This window comes from Acyrthosiphon pisum, chromosome A2, assembly GCF_005508785.2.
Source record: "Acyrthosiphon pisum isolate AL4f chromosome A2, pea_aphid_22Mar2018_4r6ur, whole genome shotgun sequence".
NCBI lineage: Eukaryota > Metazoa > Arthropoda > Insecta > Hemiptera > Aphididae > Acyrthosiphon > Acyrthosiphon pisum.
In genome coordinates, this window is record NC_042495.1 from 18,428 (window position 1) to 41,476 (window position 23,049).

The following is a 23,049-nucleotide window of genomic DNA, read 5'->3' on the forward strand; positions in this document are numbered from 1 at the left end:
TTTAAAGAAACAGAGAAATCTGATGATGTATTACGGGCAAAGCCCCCCACAAGTTTGCCATACATATTTATTTTGATCCCCTCCCATGAAACATTCTCAATTACGCCACTGATTGCGGTCGAATATACCTATATAATATAGTGATATATAATACAGCGCAATGGTCGTCGTTTAATTCCACAACAATAGATAGCCATATATACTATAGGTACGCCATAAATGCTTTGCAGTATACACATATTATATACGTCGATGGTGAGGACGGTGAAGAGGCTGCAGCGTGCTGTCAATCGATGTATAGACTATCATAATATGACATATTATGCGACACACATAAGTCATCACACGGACGCGATCGATCCTGTATGCAGCCTACAAGCATTTGTATGTCCGTCATCTGTTTCTGTCATGCTCCTCTTCGAATGTCAACAATATTATATACATTTGTATGGATTATATTATAAAAATTAAAATAATATAACGATGAGTTGGTTGACAATAGCCGGAATTACGATCACCTATAGGTATATATATACCTATTTTACCAACAAACTAGAAAAAAATGAATCGATACTTGCCTTTTGTATAGAAGGACTTTAGTAGGTACTATACGTTATTATAAATGGAATGATACTTATAGCCTATAAGTTATAAGTTATAGGTATTACTTTCAAAATTAAACTATTCGAAGAAAGTCTGCTTCAAGTTCAAGCCGACAATTTTTAATATTTTTAATTTTTAAAATTATACCTATTTGAATTTAGTTTTAAGATCATCATAGTATTCAACTACAGGTTTCGGCTTCCACTCAAAGTATATAAAATATTAAATGATTAAAAATTAGAAATAACAAAAATTATAATAGTTGACCAGCATGTCTATTAAAAAAAGATTATAAACGAACGCATCATGAACAAAATAATGTATTTTATTTAAATACATACATGTATATGCAAATTTAAATTAAAAAATATTAAGATAGCCACGATTAAGTGTATTGTTTATAAATTTAAAAAAAAATTGACTTAAATTTTTTATTCGCATTTATGAGATTTTTATTGCATATACCTACTATTAAGGTTTTTGCCGCAAATCCTCTTAAACTAAAACATGTTAATATTATAATATAGTTATCGGTACACATAACGCTTATTGGTGAGTGGACTTACACGAGAATGACTAATAATAATATAATTATTATACTTAAACCTAGATGATGTACCTACTATTTACGCATTACGTCCTTAACCGATTACGTATTTTGGCGCTTATAGATAGATCGAATACAATTTTCCGTTCCTCGAAATTTCGATGTTCAGAGCTCACGCCCCTCGGCCACCCCCGACTACAGCATCGTCTACGTCCCTCAAAATACTCCAGCAATGTACATAGTGATGCGATCTACGAGAGTGTTTAAGAAGATATTAATAATCGAGCGCATAATTATTATCCATTATATAATATATATTTATTATTTAGCGCGTGCGGTAATAAAAATAATAAAAAAAAACTTTTCTAGCATAATATTATATCATACCTATACTACAATATCATCACAGTTAAAATTACATTTGGCCAGTCGTTTGCTGGATTAATGGCGTCGCCACTTGCCATTACATAGGTACCGGAGCTATTTAATAATATAATAATATGATATATGACATACGTGGCGCGCGCGTATAATATTATAATATAATATAATAGGTAGGTACAGCTGTGGCGATGATATACCGCAGAAGCGCGTATTTCGGAATGACGGAATAACGATTCAAACTATATCGTATATTAATTAAGGAATGATTCACTGAGAAAACTTTAAAATATGCACTAAAAAAGTTGGGATATGCATATGCATAATGTGCAATATTGCATAATAGGCAATAGCATACGTAAATGATATATAATGCGCCATCAGCAATACTGCAGTAGTGCAGAACAGCCTCTTAAATATTATATTATATTCGGTGAAACATATACAGTAATATAAGTGGAAAAAAGCAGTTGAACATGATTTTTATTTTTATCTTGTTAAATGTTTGATAATAGTGAATAACGCAACAGGAAATATTAAAATTCATAGAAATATATATATTTTTAGATCCATTATGTCGCTGCCACCACTTATTTTGAATTTCGGGTCCAAAAACGGGGCGATCGTTTGTGCATCGTTAGTGTATCTACACCGACTACAAAGTTTGTATAATATTTATCTATAAGTGGCTTACATATATTATTATTTTATTTTAAACAAATGTTCTGTTTTTAAATTATATATTTCCAATATATTATTGTCTTTCTTTAATGAATTTACAATTTACATAATATCTTTCAATATATTGATAATATTGTATATAGGCATTTAGGGAAATTTGAAAAACAGTAAGTGAAGCTAAATTTATAAGACGTATAATAATTGATAATTTTGCCTTATTGATAAAAACAAATTTTTCTTGACTTACCTATTATCCGATACTAATATATTTTAAGGGTGTGTAGGTGCTATACAATAAATTGATACTTGGTAGTATATTTAATATTATGAAAATATTTACGGGTCGGGGTGGGTGTTATAAGTTAGGCCCCCAAAGTCTCCACCTCGATGCGACTATACCTATAATTCGAAACGTGGTCTCAATGATGCGACGATATTATAATGTATTAATTATTTAAATAATTTAAACTTCGAAATGGACATTAATATACAATTTTCGTGTTCTCATTATACCAAAGCTTATAATAAATACACGTGTTTACAGCACGCGATAGGTATATCTCGCGGAGGGTCTTTTATTGTGTCGCAATATTACATAGTTGCCGTGTCGTCGTGTCTATTATAACAATAATAATAATAGGTAGTACGATTATTTGAATAAAATAAAGACTCCTCTGCGGCAGTGCGTATATTATATTACCTTTATAATAATATTATATTATTATTAAAATCTAACGCGGGCGCGCTTGTGTGTGTTATCGCATGTGATTGAATCGGACAAAACACTGCTACCGGCGGCGGCGGTGGTATTCTCTCATTGTAGTGGCACATTACAATTAAAATTCATCACGTTACACACGTGTATATATATATATACACACACACACACACCTACCTATACGAATAAAACGATAGACACCTGATGGCCTGCCGCCGCCTATATCGCGCTCTATAGTCATTAATGGAAAACGCTTAACAAAGTACCGATCTGACGATTGCTACTACCTCAAAGCTATCTAAAATTTCGATTATTATTATCGTTAATATCCTTGGCGAGGAAAAGACACACACGGGTGAGGTCATTGATTTAACCTTGAGCCTTGGGCTAAGAAAATGAGTGTGTGTGTGTGTGTGTATGTACCTATATACCTAGGTAGTGTACTAGTATGGGTAGGTACACGTCATGCGTGTACGCATCGCAGTGTGTGCCGTAACGTCGCACATCGTCTTCGTCGAAGGCAGTGGACCATCACTTGGCCAATTACATAATTTGTCCCTTTAATAAAATAATAATATTATAATATAATACTCCATAGACATCACACGAGTAATGATAAATTATTGTAATAGTGTATACGCCTCTCCAACCTCTGGATATAATAATATAATATCGGGTATATAAATTATGTTGTCATTTCGACCACATCATTGACTATATGTATATATTGAGTATTCGAGAGTATACTATATAATACTATAATGTAATATCGACTATAAAGGGTGATTCACTAAATATGTTGACCCAATCACCCCCATTATTTCCCTTTAATAAGGAAATTATTCAAATTCTGATTTTTTTAATTTGTAAGTATGAGTATACTTTTAAGAACCATATTTTCAAAATCCTTAAAAAATATGAACTATTTCTATATAATAGTTATCGAGACTCGACAGCGTATAATAAATTACCATTATCTCGGAAATATTATTATTTTCAATATAATATGTAATAATATTGTTTCAAATCTAATAATATTAAACCCAAACGCCACGGTTTTAATATTGCGTAAAGAATTTTACGCAAATCAGCTCTATCTGCCGAATAGGTATACATTTGGAAGTAAATACAAAAAAACCAAATTTTCTTATTTTTCGAGTCAAAAAAATAGGTTTTAAATTTAAATGAACGCGAGAACGGAAAATAATTCAAAAATATTAGCATAATATATTGCATTATACAACCTATAAGTACTATAGTATATAATATTGTTACCAAATAAACAACATAATATTATTTCGTTCGGTATACTATAATCGTTATTATGATAGATTATGACCTACCTATAATATTATATCCTCTCAGTACTTACCTATATTCTAACGTTGTTAAAGCGCGTATAATAATTAATAGGTAATAATATATTATACCTGCCGACGTGTGAATGTATAGCGTTGATAATTCTCACACTTTGCAGCATCATCATAGTACGTAATTAATTAATATTTAATAATAATAAAAAAATTTAAATGGGATTGTGAAATGCTCAAAATTTGTTTCATTGGATGTATAGGCACGCATACGTATATAAGTACAACAATAATAACGCGTAAACAAATACCAGAGTACGAGTATGATATTCAGTTTACCAGTTGTTGTACGTCTTGTTTTCAAACCTTATTTTACATAGAAAATGTGTACGAATAATATATATATATAAAATGGATTTTTTTTTTGACCACATTACCTCGTTACATACGACTCGCCATTCGTATATTATGTATAAAATAATAACACGTGTCGAACTCTCAGTACGCCTACAGAAACATTTCAAAACCATCATTATGAACGACTCATGCAAAACTATAATAACAATACGCATTCTTTTTTCTTTTCTTTTTTTTTGAGTAAAACCGTACAATATTAGCGTTCGATATTTGAAAAAAATTAGCAATTTCTGTTACAATTATAGTTCTATATTTTATAATGGGCAATTATAATAATTGTACGCATATTACGCGTCTTGTCCGTCTCCGTAATCTAAATGGTATTTAAACAAATAAAAATAATAAATCATTTTGGAAAAATCTGTCTTTATTATGTGTCACAACAGTTGTCGATTACATAAACACAAATTAATGCACATGGAGTGTCCGTTTTCAATTCATCTTCCTTTTTTTCGCCTTCATTCCACTGTCGAACTCTGAAGCCGATATAGCCTTATCAGATTTTCGTTTCTTAAACAGGGCGCCACTGTCGGCCTTAGGAATTTTTCTTTGATTTCTGTAAAACAATAATAGTGAACAGCAATTGTTAATATTGTATCGATATATTATACCTATATAAAATATAAACTCAAAATGTTCTAATTTTCTAAGCTCTTAAGTACGATAACTGCAATAAAAACTGTCAAATTACATCTAAAAAAGCGTTTAAAACATAACCAATCACGATGTGTATTGTACATAGGTATCGCCGTTGCCCAAACTAACCCCTTCTAAGTTGAGTTCAGGAGAATTATTTTTATTTTAAATTCGTTTAAATAGTTATATCTGGACATATTAAGGTATAATATGGTATCAAGTTCTGGAGATTGGAAAACACGTATAATACAAACAAAAGTATAAAATCCTTCAATCCCGTGTCCTCTTCGTTAGGTATAATATAATATTATGTCTCACACGAAAAGATAATACAAGTATACGATAATATGGCGAAATGGCGATTTGGAAATCGTCTACAGAACCATACTCAAATTCTCCGATCGCAGACTATTATAATATTAATAGCGTATAATCAATCATCTTCCTGGCAAATTAACTCGTCGGCTAAAAATAGGAAATGGGATCTCATATAATATAAGAAAATTGAGTAAATAGACTTCCGGAGTTCCGTCAACGACTCGCGTTTCTCCGGTCGTACAGAATGCATTATTCTGCAGCGTGCGTTTATGCTCAATTAATTAATTTCTTTTTTATACATGTATGGATTGTACAATTTTCCTGAATAAAAATTCGCGTTTACGGATGCAGTGACCCGCGCCACGATACACATTGGCGACAACGTCAACCGGCTATACGGCGGAATACGCACAATGCGTATAATAATAATAACTCATTATGTACCATTGGTACAGTACCAATACATATTGTTGTACAGGGTGATTCACCAAGTATGCGCTTCTCCATGTCTTCATTTAATAATGTTTTTATTTAAATCCTGAGTTTTGGAATTTTAAAGTAGATTTACTCGAGGACCACATTTTCAAATAGTTTTACCTACCTACTTACCCATTTAAAGTGTCCTCCTGTGATGATACAAACTTATTTTTTTTAAAAGGAACTAAAATTCTTACTGGAAAATGTTAAGCAGATGATTTTTTTTTTTTGAAAATGTATTTTTATTGAAATTTGAACAAGTAGTTTCTGAGTTCATTAAAATGTATATTCTAAAAATAATAGTAATAATAATAATAATAATAGATCAACATAAAACGTTGATCGATTAATATTAATCACTATAGTTTTTAAATCATCGTAGCTATATTGCAAGCCTTGTACTGTCGTGGACTTTGTTATACACAAAGCCAATTAACATAATAATAAATAATTCAAATTTCGATTATGAAGCATCAACATTTTCAAAAAAAGTAATTTCATTGAAAATGTACGAAAAAAAAGTGTGTTTCTCAAATCACAATTGAAACAAAGAATTTGGTATTGCCACAGGAGATTCCTTCAATGGTATGACAAATCTAACTATTTGAAAATATAGTAATATATACTTAAAAATTCCAAGATTCGAGATTTAAATAAGATTGTTATTAAAGTGAAAATGGGAGTGAGCATGGTTGACGAATCACTCTGTATATTGTTAAAACTAATCGAAAACCGTTTGCGGTTCAACGCGGCCAAAATAAACTATAGCACCTGTCTTGGCGACGTTGACGTTCGCATCTGGTACGGCGCTCGCTTGCTCGCAGGAGACCGTAGAAAATTTAAATTGTCCGTGCAAAAGAGCCGATTAGTGGCGATTACTAAATATAAAATCGCCCCAGTGGTGGCGCGACCTAATTTGTAATTTCCTATATACTCTTACAACGATCGCGTTATACCTCGAATAATCGCCGGGCAATTTGTCTTATACTATCCAATCAACCGCGTGCGGTGGGTTGGTGGCGGCGGCGGCGGTGACGGTCAAACGTGTAAAATCACGATTGCGACACCTGCACCGATAACGGTCAAATCTAGTTACACAACTGAGAGTGCAAACATATTATAGCTGAACGGCACGACTTTTTTTTTATAGACCCTAATTTCAGGGGGTGCTAAAAATGCTAAGAGCCCACAAACCCGAGGGATGGGCTTATGATCCCCTCAAATAATCCATCAAATAATTCTCATCCCTGCATATCGAATTACCCGACTTCGCCCGAGTTAGAGTTAATCTATTTTTCTATCGTTTTCAGTTTTGCTTTAGTTGAAATATATGTATATAATAGGTACAAACACAATTACTATGATTAATGTAACAATTTTCCATTTCTTAATTCTGAACATAGTGTTGATGTGTAAACACAAAAAACTGGAGTCAGATTCAATTAATGCTTAAAGGCTAACATAAATCCAATATCGTTAAGACATTCGTTTAGATATTTGTCTTTATGTGTTACAATCAAAAATATGAGGACATAGGTAGCTGCCTAAATTATAAATTATTAATACAATCGAAGCCAACGATTTTTGTTAGGTTTTTACATATTCACACCCCGACTACCGACCAAATGCATCTTAATTGCTTGAAATTATTATGTTATATAACTTTTTTTAATTTCGAACAAGAATGTCGACAAACAACTACAATTTCGGGACTTTCAGTAACATATTATATTATAACGATATAAAGGGAGCATGTCAGTCGACAGTCGTGAGTTCTACGTACAGGTAGGTACCACATAATATCATGTATAAAAGTATAGGTTGTACTTGGTTGGGGAGGGGGATGAGGTGCATATCCTTTTGTTTTACACATCTAATATGTATAAGACTTGTATTATTATCACTATTGTCATTATTGTCATTATTGTTATGATTGTGATATGGTCGAGATCCAGTTGAGAAATTAATGGACGACGAGCGACGAGCGTCTCGAACAATAAATAAATTACTGTTTTGAAAGGCGCTTTTGTTGTCGTGTGTGCTCGCGCACGCCCGATGTTGACTATCATTATTAACAACCGCGGGATTAAGCGCAATACAACACCCTACTTTATATCACATACATACGCGCCGAGCATTACTGGTGATGTTTATTTTTCAAACGTTTCTCATCATTTTCTTAGAGGGGGTTGCGTCTAATAAACCCTCTCCGAACGCCTCGTCCTGAAGAAATCCCTATTATACGGAAAACTCGCTCCGTGCAACGACGATAATTTATCAATACAATTTGCGCATCTCACGCACGTTATAAAACCAGGTACGTTGTCTTAATACCTAAATATAATGTGGTGTTTCATCCTTGCAAACAACCGCCAACACTATAATAACGCGTCATACGAGGGGTGGAATCGCACCCCTGCATTAGATACGCCATACTAAACGATAATCGGAATAAAAATCTTCGTAATAATATATTTCGATGAATAATAGGCACAAAATATTAAATTATGAAATACCTAAATAATAATAGTCAATAAATTAATTATTATTGCACCGTTTTCTTATACTTTGACAATAATGTTAAAACTTCAAAATATATTCATTATATAAAACAAAATATTATTGTTTGAAAATGATAATAGATATAAATATTAAAGTAAATTAAATTCTATTCAATATTAAAATTATAGGCACCTAACTTGTTTTTTTTTAATTTTCATTATATGATTCATTAACACTTTTATTAATAACTTATGTACAATATTTAAATCTGATAAATTCATCGTAAATACCTATACCTACATACGTGTAATTAAATATTAATATTGTTGTATTTATCAAACGTTTTAAAAATATTAATTATTCAATCTTTTTCATTAAAAAATGCTATGTGGATAATATTACAAATTTTGGAAATTTTTTTCTTGGGGATTTAATACAAACATTTAACGGAATATTAAGTTTTAATAGTGTTCATGAATAAAGTTTTTAAATTTGCCAATTAATACAATACCTACATGACATTTTAATCTGCAACTAATGACAACATATATAGAGTTCAGCGAAGAATAATTTCAATAGAAAAATTTTATTATTATTTTATTATCTTACATAATACAGAAATATAATCTATATAAAGATATACAACCAAACAATTTGAATTTAACTTACACTGTGTCTGTTTGTTGATTACCTAATATATTTAATCGAATTGCCATAATATTTTTCGTAAATAATTGACCTCCCATGGCAAAATTAATAATAATAGTGTAATATAACACTAATTAATTAATTTAAGATTTTGACACTGTATATACCTATATATATATTATTATTACAATTGGTTTGATTAAATTAGTTACATTGATGTACACCTACACATAATACACAACATTACAACAACGGTGTAATTATAACCATTTCATTTTTTTAGCAAAGACTATTTAGGCGAAAATATGTTATATAGAAAAATATAAGTAAACGCGCCACAATAGTAGGTATAATATAATATTGGCATATAGTTACAATATTTATACAGTATAACGATGCATCAAAAAAAAAATTGTAAAATTTTTCTAAAATTTATTGATAAACTATAATAGGCATAGGACGAGTGAATAAAAAACCAACCATTGTCTCGACATAATGTTTATTAGTCGTCAACAAAAGAGGATCGGAAAAAGGCCCCCGAACCATTTTAATCATTATAACACAATTGATGATGATGGTAATGATAATAATAATAAGTGAGGCAGCAGTTAATAACGTGTCTATATCTGCTGGTGCAGTATATAATATGTATCAAGTTCTACGCTATACAATAGTGATCGAGTGAGTATGTGCGCGTATCAAACAAAAGGGTGTGATGCGGCGATAATGATGAAAGGATTTCGTCAGACGGGAGCTGCGACCGATAAACACAGGACCGATGGGGGGCAGACTATGAGAACCCCTGCAGCTACCAGAATTTAAAAACCTTCTTCTTCGTGTATCTGTACGGTATACATACATATATCCTTTTTGTGTTTAAATTTTTTTTCCTCGCGCTTGCCTTATAAACAATGAGATTGTTGTTCGATTATAATCAGTGTGCGTCGAGAAATTAATAAGTTTTTAAACAGCGTCGACCCCGGCGGGCGGCGGGCGGCGGACGAAACGAATTTTTAATCCAACTCCGGGAATCGAAAATATCACGAAAAAACTACGTAGGTAGTACCTACCTATATATATGTGTATCAAGTAGGTATACTATCAACGCTTGACATATACGGGGTTCGTCTATACATATTTATAAATCGCACAAAACACACACACTATAATATATTGGCATTATATAATGGCGCATTATTACTGTATATTATTATAGAAAACCGTTTTTACGGGTATAAAGTAGAAATTAAGTAGTTTTTTTTTTTAAATATAGTATTTATAGTTATAAAATTATTTATTTTTCAACAGTTGAAAGCCATGTTTATTCTTACGAATTTTTAAATTTATGTTTCGCTATTTTTGTATTTTTAAGCGAGTGTTTCCTGTAATTTTTACATATTAAATCGAGTCATGTTTACATCATATGCCCATTCCAACATTTAATAAATTCTTACAAGATATATTAAATCATTAAAAAATTATGTATTATAAACCAAAATAAACTTGACACATTTTTATTTTAGATGCTCGATTCTTCGAGTGTATACATATTTTAAATCAGGGTTATACCATACTTTTACAACAAAAACATATAGGTAGTGGGCGTCGAGTATACTTGGTCATTTAGACGGTCGTCGGTCACTGTAAAGGATGTGTTAATTTGAAATCAATGATAAATCATTGGATACGAAAAACGGAAACTAAACGAAAACAGTGAGTCAAACACTATTCTATGGATGTGTTTTATTATTTATTTAATATATAACTATTAGTTATTTGTTTTTCTATTAGTAGTAATACAGTAGGTAGAACTTATTTTTTCTCCAAATAAATCACATCCATTATAATATATAGTTAGCCAATTGCACCAACATATTTTGATGCAATATTTTAATAAAATGTTGACATTGTATTCTTGTAAGAACAACTTAAGAAACAACTTAAGAAGAACGCCGTATTAAATGTTCAAGTTTTTTGACAAACATAAAATTCATCATGCATGAATAAAAAAACAAACTAAAAAGTCGACAGTTTCAAATATCTATAATTATACCACAAAAAGAGCTTCTATACAAATATTTTGTGAACATTTCAAGTATCTGAACGTATTGGGAACTTACTTTTAATCAACCCCTTCCATTACAAGTCTCAAAGTACTAACTAGACCACATTTGCTACCAGAAATCACTAAAAAATTGAAGATTGAAGCCTTTTTACTGATCAAAAGGTGATAATTAAATAAAAACAATAAATAAAAATAATTAGGAGTTAGGACTTAGCGCTTTCAATGTTATTGATAAAAGTGATACCGATAAAAAGTAGTAAGAGTTTTTGTCAGAAATAATATTGTCATTATTTTCAAGAACGTTAATACTTTTTGAAATAATGAGTGTCTTACGTTAAATGGATCACCCGGTATAAACCATGCGTTTTCCGATAAAATGAGTTTACATACCGCGTGTTAGTAATAAACTGCTACAGAATTCTGTAACTATACACATTACACATACTGCAGCACTGCGGCAAATTACACGTTGTTAGTGAAGAAAAAATTATTATAAGTGTCCAAGATCAAAATTACTGGTGATTTGTCAACAGAAATTAACAAGGGAAATTAAGGGAAATAATTTAATGGGCTGTTGTGATATTGCCAAGAAATAAATGAAACGCGTTTTGAAAGATTTATTTGGGTGCAATTATATGATATTATATAGTGTTTTGTTGTAGATATAATAGTATCTATATCAAATCGAGGCGAATATATAATGTAACCCGTTTGTCTGTTATATACTGCAGTGTGTTACCTGCGTCTTTCTTCTCTCACTTATTTATACTAAATTATATAGGTACTAAATATATTGTTATATTATATATCGATAAATAACGCGTATTGAAGACGGTGTATATAAATATGGATAATAGGTGATAGTTACTCAGCTAAACGCAATATCGAAATTTTTTACATTTAAATATATATACCTTCACTATATTATGTATTAACCGTGGACGGCTACCATAAGTTAATTGACTGATGATGATGATAAACATGATCAGACTAGGAAGATTATTGTATTATACAGTTTCGTTACATAATATATTAATATAGATACCGTTTGAATAGTTGCCAGGGAGTCTTTAGGACAAACTGCTGGAGATCAAAGGCTTGGGGTGAGAGTTGCTCTAAAAGTTAACTGTATATAATATTATGTCCTTTGATTAATTTTTTCTTAAGATTAAACAAAATTTAAGACTATAGTAACTGTGTACGTTTAAAATATACGTGGTAGGTATATTGGTATTATAACTCTATAATTTGCAGTTTCCCAGCTCTTCTTAAGGGGACGCATGAAAAATCATTTTTTTGGCTTCGCTGCAGAATTCAATATGTGTTTATTAATTATATTGTCCCTCGAGTTTTCAGAATTTTTTTTATCGAATTTATGGTAATTGTGTTATACTATCTATCATGATATATGCATATATAATATAGGTACACATATCAGATGTTAATTTTTCCCTGTTGAATGTCGGTATAAACGGTTTATATATAGTGTAAATACTAAATACATATACGTAGCAATAATCGGTAATAATATTTGATACCAAAAATGTCTTACAATATAATAATAATACATGTCAAAATAAAAATGATTTAAAAATACAACTAACTATATGTATTTGCTAATTCATTAGCAGTCTAATTAGTTGTTATAATTACGGTTACTCGTACATAAAACAAATAGCGGATGTAAAGTTATTTAAAATTTTTTTTTTAGAACTTAGTGGGTGTTGATTAATGCAGCCATGATCGTATAAAAATGTTTTTTTCACATTTTATGTCTTGTTGGTTTTAATATGTTATATTAATGATATAATAATAAGAAATAAAATCCAGACGACAACAATTTGATAATTATTAGTTAAATATAACAAATATAATATATCATAGTAACTATAATATATTATTATGTATGTGTGTAAAGACTAATATGTATCATATATAACTAAATAAGTTTACCTATTGGTACTTTGGTAGGTATATTAGATTCGTAAATAATTTGACGACAAAACACAGATAACGGCACGGTCTTAGTGTCATACCCTATAGTATCCTATACTGACTCTTGAGGGAGTGACATATTATTATACATGTTTTTCTTAACTATTGATAGTATATACGAGTACCTATGTCCTATACGGTCTACAATAGTACATTGACATTATAAATACATGCATGGTAAATAAATAATAATAATATTAGAATACTTTCGTTTATATTTTTTAAGAGTTTATCATAATATATTATAGGCGTACGGCCGATGGAAAAAGGACAAGAAAAATGTTCCAATCGTCCTTGAAGATTATGTGGCGCATATGCGGTTACATAATCGGGAAACCCAAGGCGCACATCCAATCGGTAATTGGTCCGAGCCAAATAATTGGATATCTTATTGTTGTTTACCCTTCCCCTCGGTACCCAGAGCCCGATTTTCCAGCTGAACCGCTTCGACAATAACAATTGACCTGTAACCAAAATCTTTTCAAGTACGCATCGCCTAGGCATTGTTGCTACAAACTGTAGAACTAATAACAAAATAAATAACAATCGGACCTCATATTATATATTATTATGACTTGAGACGACGAAGACACAATATCTATAATAGATCGTTTCAGAAACGTTTCATCTTCCAGCCGGAAAATTAAAAAAATAATCCTATGGCGCAGCTTAAGACGTATAATATATTATGTATGAAATATATTATTATTACATCACGTTAATCAGTAACAAGCCTGACAACAACACAATGTAATTCTTTTTCATTTTAAATTGTATAGTACACAGTAATTTCTAAAATATGGGCACTTAATTTCCATTGGTTATATCGTGTAAATATTACTTAAGTAGTTTATACAAAAAAAAATCTTAATGACAAATAATAACTACGACAATGCTTAACAAAGAATTAAAAATTAACTATTAAAAAATTTGATATCATAAATAAATAATGAATTTATCTAATAATTAAGATGAAGGTAAAAGAGAAATAATGGAAATCAGCCACCTAAAATTCGACTTGGATTAAGTGCTGAAGTACGGAAACTGAACAATTGATTAATGCTCATGAGTATTATGTGGACTTGAAGTATATAAGAACATTTGTAAATAGAAATACAGTTGGTTAAAATTTAAAAATAAAATTTTAGAATTTTTAAGTAAATACTTTCATAATCACTTTTTAGTTTTTGAGTAAACCATCAATAATGTTAAAAATTATGGTATTCAAATTTGAAACAATAAAAAAACACCACTAAGACAATAAATTTGTCTCTGAATAATATTTCAATACTTGTAAGAATTCTGCTCAACATTATAGTATCATACATGAAACTTAATAGTTTAGAAAAATTGTTACAATTCTATACAAGTACACCTACGCATATTTCTAAGTAAAAAATAAACAATAAAAACTAGAAAATATTTTAAATATACTGAAATTTATTTCCGTGAAAGTAATAAACATTAATACTTATTTACTATTTTAATCTTCGTGAGTCGTGACTTAACACTGCAGTATTTTATTGAGTGCATAATCACTATCACTCATAGTCTTATCGAACACTGCACGTCTGCACTACATTTTTTTTTTTATATATACTGAACAATATTGTAATAATGTGTTATTACGCATATAATATGGTGGAAATATATTTTGTATTTTTTAACAATACGTACGGAAACTTTGAGACAGATGTGGAATAAATTAATATACTATTGTTGTAACTTGTAGGCATATGATATGTCTATATCGTTACCGATTTACAGACAATTTCATTTCCTATCTCAGTTTTCGTTTACATTGAATTTTCCATTTGTTTGTTAAAATATATGAAACAGTACAGACACAGCAGTACTACATATGTACAACAATATGCAGATAGTATAGAATCCATCATCTTAGCCAGGAAAACAAATTAAGAGTAATTTTTCAGTAAGCTGAACACAGTAATCATACTACAATCATTTACACAATGGAAAGTGGAGTGTTTGAAGGAAAACCGTTCCATTTTCACACTTTTGCTGTCGTCCTTTGTGTTTGAAATTGATTATCACACAGTTCGGAACAATCGGGTACTTAAGAGAAAAATGGTGCAAATCTTCCAGCCAAAAAAATGAATATTTGTTAACATTTCATTTCGAGTCAAATGAATAAAGCTGTACACATTAAGTCAGTACCGTGAATATTTTGATTGCTAACATCCTACATGTTTTTCTTTAAATATTTTATTTCCTAAAAATAGTAGCAGTAATGCACATCTATAGTTCTAATATCTACATGTTCTAATTTATTTAAATTCTATTGGTGTGGTACCACATTGATACTCTAGCATAATAAACTATGCCTAATAATGGTTTACTTAAATACGCCCAAGGTCTAATCGCTTATTATTCTTAAATTGTTGATTAACACATACAATTTATTTATTTATTACAAATATTAAAGTACTGCAATTTGATTACCTTGAATATAATATGACATAACTAACAGTAATCTATAATGAAACGTTTAAGGCCAAAAATAGTTTCACTTAACGTTCACAACACTAACAATCGTATCTTGTGAATCAATTACCTGAACTAAAGAAAATAAAATGTTTAAAAAATAAACTTAAGAGTTGTATTTTCAATATCAATTTTCCAGTCCACCAGACCTTAACAATATTACAACTATAACTGGACAAATCATGAGCAGTTGTGAAAAATCATTTCAAATTGTATAAAATTCAGTTAAATGATTGGGCTAAGACTGAATAAATAACATTATAATTAATGTTACATGTGTTGAGTGGTATAAATGCATATATTTTAAAAGTTAATGTCTACAAATTAGAAATTTAATGCACACAAAAACTAAGATACTTTACAAAGTGAAAATGAATACAAAAATATGTTTACCTTCAAATTTCTCAATAATTTCAAAATGATATACTAATTCTTTATACCTACTAACCAGCTTTAAATTAAATTATCAAAACCTACAAAATCTCTACCAAGGTATTGAATTTTATATTATTAAATTTAATTGACATATTTAGCAATTAACCATGTTTAAAACAAAGTTTTACTATTAATCTAAATTATTCTATTATTATAATAAAACTAAAAAGTAAGGAAATTGTTACTTAAATATATTATGTCCTTTGGTAACCTAAAGGTGTTTTACACACCAAAAGTTGTTATTATTCTCACTTAGTATTTTATCTTTTTTAAACAATTAATTACAGTTTATATGCTCTATTATTATAATTTATAATATATTAATAATTTATGTATGTAAAAGTAAAGATGTATCCTTTTTTTTTTACATTTTGTTTTTAAAAAAATTAGTTTGAAAAATTGTTAGATATCAAGTAATAATATAACTGACATTGTACAATGTTCATAATATAATAAAAAAAGAATTGTTTTGTAGAAAAATTATTTTTATATTTAAATATTGATACATCTTTATTCTTGTTTGATTTAATTATGATAAAAAGTTTAAGTAAGTGTAAGTTAATAAAGTTTACTAACTTCATTCTAGGATCTTTTTTTGGTTTACCAATTCCTCCAATTATTCTTGGCGCATCTCGTATGGCAAAGCTCTTAGCGTAGTGACCAAGATGGCAATCTTTGAAGTTAAAAACTTCTCGACTACTTTTTGGATAACTTGCATAAGATCTAACCCATGACTTGAAAGCTGTAATACAAAATTAAATAGTAAATATTTCAGTATTTAATAATAGCAATAATTATTAGTAAAAATTGGAATTGTGTAGTGGAAATCTAATATATTTGTTATTTATTATTTAATATTAAATGTTACTCAATGGTTTAATATCTATCAAGTTATGATGTTTAAGAGGACGTTACCCATGCATTTATTGTCTCTGTCTTACACACGTACAACATGGACAATTTTTGTTTACTAGTTTTAATAGTGTGCTGTTAGTTTTGATATTAGAGTGAATGGTCAATTTATAAGTCATATTATCAAACTTTTAGGTAATAACATAAATTGTGCTTAAGCGGCCTCGATTATTTAATATTTTAATATTTCAAGCAAGATATAGGTATGTGAAATATCAAAAATTAAAAATGCTCATATTTCTCTTGAACATTAATTTATTAAATAAAAGCCAAAGCTTAAGCACAGATAAAATTCTTAACTAAAAGTTTGATAGTAGGTCAATTCACTCTAATATCAAAACTAACAGCACACTAATGAAATCAGTGAACAAAAATTTGATATGCCGTACATTTGTAAGACTGAGACAACAAATGCATGGTTAGTGTCCAATGGGGTAGAGGGGGGGGTCTTAGCCCCCCAAAGTATTTCCTAACTTGACATGTAAGTTGTTGATATATGTTAATTGATATTTCTAGGTATCCCCCACCCCATAGATTTTTTACTGAATTAACGCTCAGACGTTTTGCAATGTTATTAAGAGGACGTTCACAGCCATTTGTTGTTTTCGTCTTAAAAGTGCGTAACATACCAAATTTACGGTCAGGAGAATGCGTTTAGCTACGTTAGCTTAAAAATTAGAGTGAATCTGACCTATTATGAAACTTGATAGTATGTAGATTATCTGTATTTGTATGTGGGTTTTATACGATAGTTCAATTTTTTAGTAAGTTATGCATATATAAAATAGCGTAAATTAAAAATGCTCAAAACTCACTTAAAAACTGAACTATCGTAAAAAAACCCACATACAAACACAGATAATGTTCTTACCATCAAGTGTGGTAATAAGTCGATTCACTCTAATTTTTAAACTAACCGAGTTAAACGTGTTCTGCTGAGCGTAAATTTGCTATGTTGGGCACTTGTGACGTGCTCTTAATCAGCAAAAAAAAAACTAAAACCATGTTCTCGGTGTTATTGCTATTTTACAATTTAATTTATACCTATTAAAAATGACTAATAATTAATCTTCTCAATATATTTATTATGGTGGTAAATATTTTTTTTTTTAGAAGTAAAACATTTCAGGGAGGTTAGAACCCTAAAACATTACCCCTGTAGCCTGCATACGCTAATTAATCTAAACCTTAAAGTATTAAATGTTTATTAGACTATCAAAGTACTGAATTACAAGTAAAATATAAACAATAGTATATTAAATTAATTCTTTCACAAATACCAAAAGTATTTAATAAAAGTATATACCGTTGCACCCTAATTCATGAAGACGATCTTGTTCAAGTACTGCTGTTTCAAAGCGAGATTGTAATACATTGGCCGCCATTTCAGCTGTTTTAACATGTTCCTAATAAAAAGTAATTACTAAAATAAAAGATAGCTTTTGCAAATAATAATAAGTTTAATATTGAGTAAAATAAATAAAAACAATAAATTCAAGTATATCTTGATTAATAATTTTAATATACTTACACCTTCAAATTCCATTGTAAGAATTGATGTCAAACATTTATCCATTTTTAATTCAGAGGCTCTAAAATGTAAGTACAATAATATTTACTATTTTATTATAATATAATAAAATAATGACTAAGAGCAAATTATTAAAAATTTCTCTAGTCTTAAATGTAATTTAAATGTATTTAAATTTATTTAAGAGTTATGATCTACTATTAATATTTGATTCTAGGTCTTACACAATAGAATGATCTTGAAGTTTAGCTATAAACATAGCTTCATGTGGTGTCAAAAATAATGTAGCTTCTCCCTTCTGCCCAACTCTAGCAGTTCGACCAACTCTATGAACATAATCTGTGGGTGTTATTGGAGCATTGTACTGTATTATTCGATCTACTAACGGTAAATCTAGACCTCTTGATGCTACATCCTAAAAAAATTCAATAGTTAGTAAATACCATAATCTAACCACCATATTACCATACACAAATAATATACACATTTACTTAGTAAAGCTGTTTTTTTTTTTAATGATAATAAAAATTATAAATGCTTAATATTTCAAGCATTGTAATTAATAAAATATTTTTACATAAATTAATTTTGGAAGTAAAACTCAAAACCACAATAAAAAAAAATTTCAATAGAAATATTTTTAGTTATACATTTAGATGTAACATACAATGAATATTTGTAGGAAAACTTTATTAATTTTATATTGATAATATGTATTTATTGTTTGAGTTCATGAAAATATACTGTTTTATATTATACTATCTTTTTTGAATTGATATCGACCAAAACTAAATAATTCAACCAACTCTTAACATACAAATTAAATTAAAATAAATTATTGTAATATGGAAAATAAATAACATACAGTGCAAAATAAAACTCCATGATTTGCAGCCTTAAACGATTTAAATACTTCCATACGTTCTACTTGAGTCATATTACCATGGAGTTTGAACATGGTTAAGCAAGTTAATACAGTGGTTAATAATTCTGTATAAAAGTCAACCATATCTTGAGTGGCCATAAAAACTAATGTTTTGCTTGAAATTTGACCTTTCTATAAAAATAAATTTGTTTATGAATAAGTTTTTTAATTTTTTAATTGAATTAATCTTTACTTGTAATTTTTGTAACAAAACGCCGGAAAGTGTCACTAGTCTTAATTTAGGAGGAGCTAAAACATAATATTGTAAAAGACTGTCTGGTATTGCCATGCATTCTGAATCTGTACTCCCTATTGAAGATGCATCAATGTAAACAGGATCTTTCAATGACAATCCTGCAAGCCGCTGGACTCCTTCAGACAAAGTTGCTGATAATAAGGCTGTTTGTCGAGGCACAGACTCATCACGATGTTCATCAACGACAGATAAAATACTATAACACAAATACTTAAATAAAAAAATCAAGATTGCTATATAAACTAGTACCTATACTATTGATAAAATATATAAATCAATGGCTATACTTCATAGCAGTGTGAAGGCATTAGTCTTTAAGTTGGGGAAACATTGAAAAAAATTCAAGCCTTATGACAATATTATTGATACTCATATATTTTAGACAATATCACACAAGAAATAAAGAAACTTTAAAATAAAAACCAACCAAAATAATGATTTTGCGGTGGTTGAATACTGCAAAAATAAAATAAACAAAAAAATGAATGACGAGACACGACTCATAGAGCAACGATAACCTCCACTCACGTTCCAATTCTCGAAGGGCACACTGTATCCAGGGCCAGATTGGTTAGGCGAGCTACCGAGAAAATCTCGGTGGGCCGCTTAAAGTTTGGGCCAGTCGTGTGAGTGTGAGTGAAAATAAATTCATGTTTAAAATACGATTGGCCACCTATAAGCTCGTAATAATTATAGATGTAATTTTGGGCCACTGAATATGTAAATGGGCCGCTCATAGAAGTGAAAATTATATAGTGAACTTTTTTTTGTATTTGGATTTTTACTAGAATCGTCCACCAACGTCAGGCATTGCCACCTCGCACGTGGAGCTCGCATCTAGTCAATTCTGATACATTGTATAATGGTATAACAAACAGAATAGATTTTGACAAATATTGAAATATAATTATAAATCATGTGTCTACAAAAACAGGGTACACTGTATAATTAAATTACTCATATTATACTCTCTTCAGATTAAGTTTGAACCGCTCGCTCAATCAAAACACGTTTTTTTCGTGTATTCCGGTGGGAGCGTATGCATGGCGGCTTGCACTGACGCCGACGATCGACGATGACTGTCGGCCAATCACAGAACGCATAGCCATCGCATAGGGGTTCAGAGACTATTTGGCGGCTCAGTCTGCAAGCGCGACACGGTTCAATCTTAACCTGAACTGAGTATAGTCAGTACGCTATACATATTTTTGAATTTTGTTTGCGGGCCACAAAACTAGACGTGGATCATCAATCTCCCATTGACAGAATTCTAAAATATATATAAGATACTGAGTATTGTAAGTAACCGAGTTATAGAATGTGCACAGTTTTTGTGGACATACGGTTTACATTATTAGACCCTATATAATATACCATTATGACATTCAAATATGTAAAATAAATATTTTATTTCATTTATTATTAAATTTATTTGTCCGTATTTTAAGTGAGAAGACGTTTTTATAGTCTCATTGCCTCCTATGACGCTTGCCACTGCTACATGGTACATACTTGAATTACTTTTTCAGTTAAAAGAATATCCTTACCTTGTAATATCTTTTTCATATCCAAGATCCAGCATTCTATCAGCTTCATCAATTATCAACCATTGAAGTGATTTAAAAGATATTGACTTGGTATTCTGTGCATGGTCCAATAGTCGTCCTGGTGTTCCTATAAGTATTGTGATGCCTTTTCTCATACGTGCCTTCTCAGATTTCCTTTTTTCACCACCCGTAAACATACCAGGTACAAGCCATGTGTAAGGCTATAAAATTATATATTTTTTTATTAATTTGATATTTATAATTCTGTATATTTTTATAACCTTACTTTTAATAACTTGATAAAATTTTCATAGGTCTGTAATGCTAATTCTCTGGTTGGCAAAATAATTAGTGCCCTAAGGCCATCAGTTCGAGATAGTTTTGGTCGAATCTTATGTAACGACTCAATAAGCGGAACAGCGTACGCAAATGTTTTACCACTACCCGTCTCAGATTGAACCATTGCATCTTTACCAGATTGTAAAACTGGAATTGTTTGACTTTGAACTGTTGTCAATTTTGTCACTCCTAGAGTTTGTTCCAAATTTGCAACCTATTGTCAGAGAAAAAATGAAAAATGATTGTTAGGTACAATTATATCTTGAAACCTAGGTATTATCTAAATAACATAAATAATAGTTATTTGTGTTTGAAGCATTAAGTGTTATGGCCTTATTTCAATGAGTAATTAGAAACAATAATTTATTTAAATAACACTTAAATACTTGAAAATACATGTTAATAGTGAACAAGAATGACCTCATCATTCAAACTACAATCTATAATTTGTTTAACATTTAAATGGACATACCCAAAAATATTAGGTAAATAAACAATTTCTAAACTAATAATCATTATGATATTAATTTATAATGAATCTTTTAAACTCAGTAATATTATTGATTTTTTTTTGTTTTAAGCTTTCAAATTATATTTAATTAACTAAAATAGTTTAAAATTATCTATTCGAACCAAATTATTTTTACATTATTACCTAACTATGGTTAATAGTATATCTCATTGAGACTGAATCTATCATATTAAAATGAACATAATATGATTATCAACTTATTAAAAACCAAAAATTAACCTGTAAGTAATATAAAACATTTTGGTTCATATGATTTTTCAAGCATCTAATATGAACTATAGTTGAATAACTAAAAAAAAAAAATTAATACTTTATGGAAATATTCTAAAGTTAATATAATATTATCAAGCATTAATAAAGATATTACTAATCATAGAAGAAAAATAGATGTTCTTAACATACCATATGTGCATGTAGATCGGTTAAATCTTTATATGTTGAAGTGGAAAACAATGAATTCCTATTTTTGTTACTAGCTTGAATGTCAACTTGTTTATTGAGTATGGCCACAGGTAATTGTACTTCTGGGTTATTTCTGAACATTGAAGTCATGTATCCATTTTTTCTGTCATTGTTATTTTTCTTTTGATAATTTGAATTTTTTCCATTTAATCTGGCATCATTTCCTTTCTCCTGCAAACAGAAAAACAGCTTAATTAGTACTCAACAAAATGTTGTATAGTGCATTAGTTATTTTTACTTTTCTTGAAAAATTTGATCTTCTATTAACACCAAATATTTTTGAATTTACAGGATCTTTTTCGCGATT

General features: G+C 29.6%; 1 protein-coding gene across 1 annotated transcript in view; it reads right to left on the minus strand.

The window, feature by feature from the left end:
- Positions 1 to 5,003: 5,003 nt before the first annotated feature.
- The window catches only part of LOC100165749 (probable ATP-dependent RNA helicase DDX31), an 18,522-nt gene continuing 476 nt past the window's right edge, over positions 5,004 to 23,049 (minus strand). The window contains exons 3-13 of the mRNA XM_008182195.2: positions 22,981 to 23,049; positions 22,683 to 22,913; positions 21,696 to 21,962; positions 21,410 to 21,630; positions 19,800 to 20,058; positions 19,547 to 19,738; positions 18,906 to 19,096; positions 18,682 to 18,742; positions 18,457 to 18,556; positions 16,815 to 16,980; positions 5,004 to 5,213 (exon numbers count right to left, since the gene is read on the minus strand). Of these exons, the coding sequence (XP_008180417.1) occupies positions 5,090 to 5,213; positions 16,815 to 16,980; positions 18,457 to 18,556; positions 18,682 to 18,742; positions 18,906 to 19,096; positions 19,547 to 19,738; positions 19,800 to 20,058; positions 21,410 to 21,630; positions 21,696 to 21,962; positions 22,683 to 22,913; positions 22,981 to 23,049 (1,881 nt within the window). The 3' untranslated portion in view covers positions 5,004 to 5,089. The remainder of the gene's footprint in view (positions 5,214 to 16,814; positions 16,981 to 18,456; positions 18,557 to 18,681; positions 18,743 to 18,905; positions 19,097 to 19,546; positions 19,739 to 19,799; positions 20,059 to 21,409; positions 21,631 to 21,695; positions 21,963 to 22,682; positions 22,914 to 22,980) is intronic.